The sequence below is a fragment of the Miscanthus floridulus genome, chromosome 9 (genome assembly GCF_019320115.1).
Source record: "Miscanthus floridulus cultivar M001 chromosome 9, ASM1932011v1, whole genome shotgun sequence".
Classification (NCBI taxonomy): domain Eukaryota; kingdom Viridiplantae; phylum Streptophyta; class Magnoliopsida; order Poales; family Poaceae; genus Miscanthus; species Miscanthus floridulus.
This window is the reverse complement of record NC_089588.1, coordinates 87,055,773-87,066,442: the sequence shown is the minus strand read 5'-3', so window position 1 is coordinate 87,066,442 and position 10,670 is coordinate 87,055,773. Positions and strand designations below refer to the sequence as shown.

General features: G+C 41.0%; 1 protein-coding gene across 1 annotated transcript; it reads left to right on the top strand.

The window, feature by feature from the left end:
• Positions 1-8,937: 8,937 nt before the first annotated feature.
• On the top strand, positions 8,938-9,961 carry LOC136480227 (uncharacterized). Its single transcript, XM_066477835.1, has 6 exons — positions 8,938-8,973; positions 9,081-9,137; positions 9,224-9,313; positions 9,397-9,465; positions 9,507-9,622; positions 9,793-9,961. Exons 1-6 carry the CDS (start codon positions 8,938-8,940, stop codon positions 9,959-9,961), a joined length of 537 nt encoding a protein of 178 aa, XP_066333932.1.
• Positions 9,962-10,670: the final 709 nt, after the last annotated feature.

Sequence of the window (10,670 nt, the reverse complement as noted above, 5' to 3'; positions counted from 1 at the left end):
CCACACCGTCCATCGCCTGACGCCGGAGCACCGTCGAGGCCTTTAGGAGCACGCGCGGACAGCTGCTTTCCCACCCCCACGGTGAGTGTGTGGCTCACTGCCTGCTAAGTGTTAGATGAAATACCCCACGGTTGTTGTGTTCCCAATAGTAGCTGAAATGGACTTTACATTGACAAACAATATGAGGAAGTAAGTTGTCCTGTATACTTTTTTATTATTTTTGGAGGAACAAGAAATGGACTTAATTTTTTTAAATAGTTTTAAAGATGAAGAATGTATGAAACTCTATCCATTGTAGGCTATGCAATGTCACTAATCCAAACACATTTTTTATTCCTCATGTCTGCAGGCTATTAAAATCACCTCTATTTTTTGAGACAATCTCACTTTATAATAGCTAGTCCATAGTCAGATAAAACAGGTTCACTACCATCTACAATCTAATCTCACTTTGTAATAGCTAGTCTAGTTCTGGTGTTATCTACAATCTCATCTTAATTAATTTTACAATCCTTAGGTTTATTGAATCCCTAGCTAGGATCTGACCTTGATATGGTCCTTGAAATATGTTTGTAACTGGTGTTTTGATAGGGTCCTACTTTATTTGACTGGTCATGTTGGTTAATTACAATGACTTGCCTATTTCCTTTCTGTTGTAGATGTCTTGCTTTTACCTTTCATCTAACATTTTCTTATATATACTACAAGAAATTATTTATTTCTTGTATAAGTTTTAGTATATTTTAAAAATAATGCTATTTTGATGGAATGTATAGCATGCTTAAAAAAGGCATCTATAGATGTTTGTTCCAGAAAAAAAAGTTAAAAACAACTTTTAAAATTGGCTCGGTAGGAGCAGCAAGTATGATTACTAAACCACATTGATCTCCGAATAATAAACTGTCCAATTATTGAGGTAATTTTTTATCATGTCAAGGATAAAGAACATTAAATAGATTTAGTTTGGCCATATAACTTGAATAATAACTCTTGTTCAGTGAGTTACCATTACTACTTACCACATGCCTAATTTACTTAAATATATAGGCAACCATGGCATGGTATGTAGTGCATGTTGGTCACATGCCTAGGATTTATTGAACCTAGGAAGATTGCTATGCTCAAGTCAATCGCTACTCTGGTAATTTGCACAAAAATACAACACAGAAGTGAAGCTTTGAGGGCCTACTATAGTCATCCGGCCTACCATGCAAACCATGGGCAACCGACCTACTATGGTCCAATGAATGCAAACCATGGCCATCTACTGGCACTGGAGATCGAAGAGAAGCCACCCGCCGGAGATGTGAAGATTAGGAGAATTGCTCCTTGGTCTTGGAAAGATGTCATGCTTTTATTTATGGCTATGGTCATCTCTTTTCTTATTTGGAAGTTGATGTAGGCTTAGTTTCGTAGAAGAGTAGGTGGACTTTGTTGTATGTGGTCAATCAAACAATGAATTTGTTCTAGGTGAACATATGCTATTATTTCACTTTGTTGTATGTGGACTTATTATTAGACTTTGCATTAAACATATTATATATATATGAACATATGCTATTAGTAGTTGTCCGTGGCCAAAACTAACAATGATCGTGTCACAGCCATGACTCATCGTTGCCTGTTACCCCGTCGCCGAAGAATTGATCAGCAACAAGAAGCGGCTGATATTGCTGGGATGGGACAGCCACATGATCCGACAAACGGTGACAGTGTCAATCAGGTCAGTGAGAATGAGAAGCCATGGACCCCGTCTGGCCTGCTCGATCTAGGTCAAAATGACCAAGATGGCCAGGTAACTTTGGTATCATGTCACTATGTAGCCACACACGCTAATCAATTGAGAGGGTCATAGCTTAATTGGTGTCTCTAGCAGGAGCCTCCGTCGGCCAAGGAGCCAGAGGGTTCGGGTAGCAGGAAGGCCAGATCCAAGCGAGGCGTGTCAAAGATTCCTGTTGGTAGGAATGCACACTGGCACATTACTGAGTTCGATGAATTTGGGGATCCACTCTCAACGCCTATAGCTTTGACCAAATACAAGACTATCCTTGGGTTACTTGTTAGGGACTTCATCCCAATTAAGTATAGGAAGTGGATTGGGAAAGATAATGATCGGTGGAGGGTCCCAAAAACGAGAAGGATTACATATGGGATGTCAAGATCCCAGAGTATTTCACTTTCAAGAGTGAACATACACAATAAAGATTTAAGGAACATACAGAAGTACGTCGCAGACAACCCAGGATTAACCATGGAAGAGGCCGCGACCATCTATTATGAAGTACAAGGGACGGCAACACCAGTAATGAAGTATGAAAGGGGCAATCTTTTGGTTCTCGATGACATATATACGCCAGTTGCATGAATATTACATGGCTCAAGCAACAGAGACGGACGACTTTGGTTTTGAGGTTATTATCCGTTCGCCACATGTTTTCCAATATCCTGAAGAAGAGAAGTTCGATGTCAAGTGGGAGTGCTTGCTTCAGCTATACCAGAAACGCTCTCTCGATGTTCAAATGTTGACGCTGTGGATTATGTAAGTACCCTACACGCACGATATTACAATTAACTACTCTCTCGAGACAAATTGTTAACTTTTGAGCACTTTTCATGATTTTATGTAGGTGTATAGCAAAATTTTGCATTCTAAAAAGCAAATGGGATTACATAGGCTTCTTGGACCCCTTGCGAGTCAATGAGAGGACATGTCTAGGCCTCTATGGATGTGACGTGGAAGACCTAAAACAGAGATTGATTGCTATTTTCGATGAATTCACGATGAACAAGAAAACCCACATACTTCTAGCCTACAACTGCGAGTATGTGTTCTCGGCTTTTAATTTTATGCTTCTTTTTTCGTTAAGATTATTCGATAATTAGGATTATGTGATTGTAGCAACCATTTCGTCTTCATTTGTGTCAATCTTGCTAAAAATCTGTTCGAGGTGTGGGACTCGAAGAAAAAACCATTTGATCATCTGGATGTACTGGTGGTAGTGCTGAATTAGTAAGCGATCCTAATAACATATTATTTTCTAATTACACATACCGCTTTCTAATGTTTCTCCCTTTAATGTTGCTTAGTATCCAAAGAAGACATATCGGTGGGACGCCGGTCCCATTCAAGGTTGTCGAAATGGAGGGGAAGTACCTGTCACAGCTGGCGGGAAACAATGAATGCGGGTTTTATGTAATGTGGGCAATGCTTCGCTACATCTGCGGGAAATAGGAAAAAGCCAATAAGTTGGTGTGTATAATTCCCATTTTATTTATGTATGTTAATAATTCAACAAAATAATTTAATGTTCCTCTTTGGATATCATCTTTTTTGAACGACAGCGCAAGAAATATAACCACCAAAGGTTGTTAGACATAGAGATCGTCGCACTACAATCGGAGCTCCAAAATTTATCTTCGCCGAGGTATTAGAAAAAGATGGAGTATTTTCTATTGCACAATCCATGAGGTGCAAAGACCAGTATGGCCCAAAGCGGCTCACAAGATTATTGTAAGAAGTCCAAGAAGCATGTGTGAAGTCCAAGAACATTTCTTTTTTTATTTTGAGGGATCGAGATGTGGATAAGAACATTTGAATTGTAATTGTAACATTTGTAATGTTTAATATTGATGGACCTGTCGTCTACGTAGCGTATATAAAGCGAAACCCAATTTCATGAAAAAATATAAATTAAAATAAATTATAAAACAATAAAATACGAATAGGCCATTACCGCCGGTTAGCAACAAACCGACAGTGTTGTCGTAACCATCACTGCCGGTTAGAAACAAACCGATAGTGTTGGCTTGCTCAACACTGCCGGCTTGAACCATGAACTGACACTGATTGTTACGACAACACTGCTGGTTTGATCCATGAACCGACACTGATATTTACTATAACACTACCGGTTTGATCCATGAACCGATAGTGTAGGCTTGCTCAACACTACTGGCTTGAGCCAAGAACCGACACTCTTGAGGCAACCGTCACTGTCGGTTATACTACAAACCGGCAGTGTTGTTCAACTGAACACTGCCAGGTGGAGCTAGGAACCGACACTGTTTCCTGTAGATCAGTATCGGTTTTTAAGGACCAGCAGTGATGTCAACCCCCCATCACTGTCGGTATGCCACTGTCGGTTCAAAATCCGGTAGTGAAGTGGGTTTTTGAACCGACAGTGATGTTCAGATCTGGGTAGTGGAAGATGAGCGCATCCATAAGTGTGCTATTTCATACGATTCTGCAACACTAACCGCCAGCAACATGTTTTATAATATGTTATCAGCACGATAAGGTCTACGTCGACATCTCGCCGTTGAATCCGCCGCCGATCTTCGACGTCGACGATCATGCTGACGTCCCTGTCGCGACGACTTCGATGACGTCGACACCCCCCGACGTTGTTAGCGGAACGGATCTGCTACCTCTACCTGCTACTAATCTACACTTCATCGACATGTATCATCGCCGTCAAGCAGATGTATCTAAAACTACCCTAAGTGGCAAGTGAAGTAGATCAATTTGGTATCATGAAACACATCTTGTAGATTGTTTGTGCCGGCTATCAAGCTGGATTAATCTCTACTCGATGTCTCCATGGGTAGAAACCCTGTTTTCCCGATCGACCTAGAGTACATGAATTCGACATGCAACTAGCACTTGAACTACAGACTAGAAGTCAATTAGTTCGTTGCATTAGTTAGCAAGTAAAGAAAGCTAAATAGCATGCATACGTACGTCTATGAATTCTGTGTGTGCGTCAATGGAGTGCGGATGGATATAGCTACCGTATTAGCTTCCTCCACTCTCGTGATGCGTATCTGAAAAGTCCATCATTGATCACCTGTACAATTAAATCGGACCGGTCATGAGTTCGACATGCAGTCAATACCATCCGGCACTACACCATGACATACATTTGCCTACACTAATGTGTTGGCAAAAGGCAGGTTTGGACGACATATTATGTGTTGGCAATTGTATATTGTTTTAATGTCTAATCATCTGTCGGCAATAAGACTGTAGGACTACAAATTATCTGTCGGCGTTTCTCTGCTGGCAGAAAAGTGTCGGAAAAAATTAGAAGACTTAGAAAGTGTCGGCGTAGCCTGTACAGGGCAACTGTGCAAGTGTCGGCCAAGGAGTACCCACGCTGGGTAAAAATACTCCTACCCCGCTCTCTCTCCCTCCTCTGCTCTCCCGACGCGACCACGGCAGCGCCACCGCACCTCGGCAGCGCCGGCCCTCGACGCGGCGGCGGCTGCCCTCCTCCTCCTCCTCCTCCTCCTCCTCCTCCTCCTCTTTCTCCACGCCCTCCTCACGCCTCGTGGCCGTGTGGGCCGACGGCGCCCCCGCCGGGTGTTGCGCCGGTGCGGAGGGTGGCCGCCCCAGCCACGGCCAACAGCGCCCCCTCCTCGGCGACATGCCTGGGCCCGCCGGTGGCTGTTGGCGCGGGTGCCACCCGGCGCTGCCTCCTTCCACCGATCCGCCTGTGCTACTGTGGTCGACGAAACCCTAGCTGCCTCATCTCAATGACGCCGGATGCATCGCGAGCCACGACCAGCGCAGGCCGGCCAACCAAGCCTATGCGTGGCCTCGTCATCGCCGACGGCGGTGGCGCCATACCTCGCCTGCTGAATCTGGCGGTACGTCACCCTGTTCCTCTCCTACTCGGTCTCCTAACTCCTCCCCCAGATCCTCTCTCCCTCCACCTTTTCCCCTTTGTGCAGGTGATTGGGCGGCGTTGGCTAGCACAGCTACTCTCTCAGAGTAGAAGTGGGGATGAGAGGGCGGAGAGGGCGCAGCAAAAGGAAAAGGATAAATGGTGAGACTGTTTTCCACCATTCCACTTCCATTATATTGAAGTTGACCTCAGCTTACATGCTGCGCCAAGTGACCCTTAAATATTCCTCCTACGACGTTGTAGCTTGCCAACAATTGATTTATTTGCTCTACATTCTTAGCTAAGTACTGCTCCAGTTTTGCAGTAATGTATTGATTTATTTGCCAACAATTGATTTATTTGCTACTGGCATTCATAATGTTTTGCAGTAATGTATTGTTCTTTCGTTGTGATATTCACTGGTCATATATGATGAACATTGTCTTTGTTATGGTGTTTCTGATGTTAGTAGTTTGTCAATGTGTTGCTCAGGAGCTATTCTTTGCATCCTAGCTCAGCTCTGCACAGATGTAATTAAGCATGTTTATAATTTGGTGGTTTCAACTACTCTGCAGGGACCAGTGGGCAAGGCATGAGTTTCATCTGTCTCTACAGCTGCACATGCTAGAACAATGCGGAAGGGGTCATCGGATCATCTTGTTCTCAACATTGGTTCAGAGTCAGAACGATGAATTGCTGCGCAGGATTCAGATGACAAGGGTATCGCAGCCTTCTTCTTTTGTGCTTTTGTTTTTGTGCGAAACAACAAGGAGGAGGAGGGAGGGGGGGGGGGGGGGGGGGGGGGGGGGTAGTTCCGCTAATTTTCTAGTGTGTCTAACAGCACTGTATTTCTCATCTTTGAAGGGCGTATAAAATCACTCCATACATCTGGCTTCATTCCAGCTCAGGGAAAGCACATCACTGATAGGGTCGATTCTGGTAAGCTGATTGCACAGTAATTGAATAATAATGCTGTACACGTGTGTTGGAAACTTAAAGAGTTAGGTGGACCATACTCCATGCTCGACATTCTCTCATTTCCTTAGGCTCTAGTGGTTCAGTAACTTGCGCTTCTTAGCTCTACAGGTTTCAATTAATTTTGTAAAATGGATATCTGCCCTTTTTTTCAAAGATAAAAGGAATGCCTCTATTTCTCCGATGCTAAATGATTCTGTGAAATGTATGTAGAACATAGGCTCCCAAAGGATTACCTGCACCCTGATAATTCTAGTTGCTATACCCTTTACATTCGTGTTACACTTAGTAAATTTCTTGTTACACCAAGGAGTAGTTACCACATGTCAGTTTTTGATACTGCCTTCTGTTTCCAATAGTGATAGGAGCGCATATCAAGCCGAAATCAGTAGTTAGATGCATATAAAACTTCTGGTCAACAGTCTCAGGAAAAACAAAACAAGCTTCACAAATACTAGTCATTTCCAACACTGATAGGACTTAGGAGTGCTTATCAAGCCCAACCAGTAATTAGGTTCTCTAGTTCTCTTGTTTTGTTTGTTCTCCTAAGACATTGTATATGATCATGAAGTTTCAGTACTATCTTCACAAATATTTTGGTTGTTGGCAATTCATTTTTTCAGTACACTGATATCACAATTGATTTATTTGCTTCTTTGGCTTTGGCTGTTGTTCTATAATAATTTCACTATCCTGCAGTATATGTTTGCTAGAGTCCTCAATGTCCTGGCTTGTTGCTAGCCCCTTCCACTGCATTTTCCAAATTAGTCCCATGTATCATTTTGTATGAAAGTGTACCTTGATACTTAGTGGTTAGTTATTTTGTATATCTATTGAGACAATTTAATTTAGTAGTAAACTTTAAAGAATTAGTTATGAACTATACGGCATAGCCTCCCTGTATCAGGCAATGGTGGAATCTGCATCAGTAATTTCCTGCTCACATAGTCATCATTCTATATATGGTCTGTTTTGTTTATTGCGTCCTCATTTTAGTAACTGTTGTTTTTGTTCTGTATATATGTGCCAAGACAGTTGAAAAACTCCTTTTCATGAGCTTATTCTCTATTTGAATAAAGAATATAATTTGTTACCTATCTAGATTTGTGCAATCCATAGAAAAAACCCATTATTTTCTTGTTAAAATTTCCTGCACATACATTGATTGCAGTCCTCTACTTCATTCCTCTGAAGTTAAAGGCACACATCATCAATGACATACATGTGGTCATGTGGACTTGTTTTTGCTGAACCCGATTGACATGGGATGTTTTCTGCTGTCTTTTGCCCTTGCAATTGGTAAAGAAGTGAACAATATTAGCTTGTTATAAGGCAACATCGTAAGAAACACATACCAATTCATCATAATAAGCATCTACACCTGTTACATCCAATTTTTCAGAAATTAAATGGGCAGATGACACTAGTATCTTCTCTCTATGCGATTTGTTTGTATATATTGCCAAGTTTGTCCCATTTTCTTATCAAGTTTAGTCAGTGATAAGATGGGGAATATATGCATGCGTTCTGCGGAACTTATTGTATTGAAGGATGTATTTGACATTGAACTTTACTTGTACTGGTAACTGACTGCTGGCATTGTTTCGAAAGAATGCTTGTATATTCTCAATAGCTGGACTCTTCAGCTTAGCGATACCAAACAAGTTTGAATTATGAGTTTACAACAGCCTAATAAATCAAAGAATTGATTAGACCACCTTATATCCTGTTCAGTCTCCCAACTTCTCATTCAGTCACCAAAGTTCACAATGAACAACCTGTACATTGGGTGTAAAATACTATTTCACTTCATATGTTCAAGAATGGTTTTCTGACATTGCCATTTGGTTGACCTTTTTAGACTGACAATGCCACCAGTCCAGACGAACAAAAAAAAGGTTGTTCTAAGAAAAACACCAATCTTGGACAATGAACATTTCATCCTCTTTTTAGATTACATGATTTTTTGTACTCGTTTGCTTCATCTCTTTTAAAGCGGGCATCATCTCTTTTATACTGGTTTCGGAATGCAGATGTCACCACAAGTCAATTTCACCACACTTGATGCACAAGTCAAGTATTAGGCAAGTATGCACAAGTGTGGTGAGACGATTTTTTAACATCTCAAGCTACTTGTTCAAATACCTGCACAAGTCAAGTATGCACTCACCCTTTAATGCATATTAGCCAGGAGAAGTTTGAAGTTATCACCTCTGAATGTTCCTTTAAGTAAGTGCTTACTATACCTTGTGCTTTCAACTGCACAAAGAGTTTTCCTAGTTACTTGTAGGAGGGTATGCTTGAGGCCATCTCAATTCAGGCATTGGCTCAGGTAAGTTCACCTGTTATACTTATATTTTTTTTATTATGGTGCTGAATTTGTAATTAGCTTGTACTGTCCAACTACACAAAACAGTGTTGGCTTCTGAATGTGAAAAGGCAACATTGTCAGTAAAGAGGAGGCTAGCCTATGAGCAAGTTAGTTATTTTTCTCAGGTCAGTATTGCTTAACACAGTCCAACAATTGACATTTTCTTCAGTTATTTCAGCGTCTAACAATATTGCTACTTATTTATGCTCAGGCTCACTATTGTCTGTTGGGATGCGATACAAGTGACTCGTATGGAAAGAAGCTTCTGCTGTTCCTGAAGTGGAAATGCATGGAGGCTAAGGTTGTCTGAAGACACAACATATATAATCCCTTCAGATACACAAGACTGAATTTCTGATGTTAATTTATTATCTTGCCCATCAGGCTGTAGCATATTGCTACCATGGCCTCGTACTCGACAAGGGCGGTGAACCGGCCAACCATATCAGCGCAGTCTGCTGCCTCTCTGCAGCTAATGACCTACTTTCAGACAGCAAAAGGACTTGCTTGAGTTTCTGCTTTGGCTAATCCTGTCACAAGGTCTGATACTACATTACTACTCCAACATAGCTACATCTACATCTGAAATGGCAAATTTTACAGTTGGAAGGTTGTTGTTTGTTGATTCTAATTGCTTTTGCCCAAAAACAATATTCAGAGCATGTTGAAAATTGAAATGGTAGTCTGCTTGAATTAGGCTCAAGAACATAGATAAACAACCTATATCATTCATATTTATTGTTTTGCTCTAGTGGTAATTTCACTACTTTCCTGGTGCAGCACACTTCAATCGGTTCCTGATCTACCAGAGTTTGCGCTGTCACTGAGACCGGAAGGATACGAGTTGCCAAGCACTGATTCAATCTGGGAGAATGTTAATGGCCAACCTCAGATTCAGAGCCTCAAGGCGCATCTGACCGATGGCGAAGATGAAGTAGATTCCAAATGATAGTTCTCACTTCCAAATGCTTCCTTTCGTTGTACCACCAAATGTAGCAGAAGTTATACTCTAGAATTCAAAATGCTTAATCCAAAATGGTTATGAACTCTTGCTTTAGTCATAACCAATTAATACAAGACTTGTAGTATGTCTATACATGTCTGTAACTGACTAATCTATATCTTGGACCTATATGGCTCTATGTACTATGATCATCACTTGACCTGCTCTATATATATATATATATATATATATATATATATATATATATATATATATATATATATATATATATATATATATATCAAGTTGGTGTATGTATGGAAGATCTGATATATTATTTATACAAAAATCAAGTGAATTTGTTCAATGTGATGTCTTCTATACGAGCAAAAGTGGATTTATCAAATTATTTTAATTGTAATTATATTTATGCAGTTTTGCCGACAAATTTTTTTTTTGGGCAGGGTATGGTTTGTAAAATACCTTGGAAATGGTTTGGCCAACATACAAACTATAAACGTAGGTCTTAACTGTCGGCGTAGGTCTTAACTGTCGGCAAAGGTTTCAACTGTCGGCGTAGGTAGACCGTTTGCCTACACAAAGTGTCGAGGATTCTGTTAACTGTCGGCAAAAGTTTCGCCCATGGCTTCTAGCACGATTGTTTCTAAACTGTCGGCAAAACTTTTTGCGAGAGGTTATCTGTCGACAAAGGCAC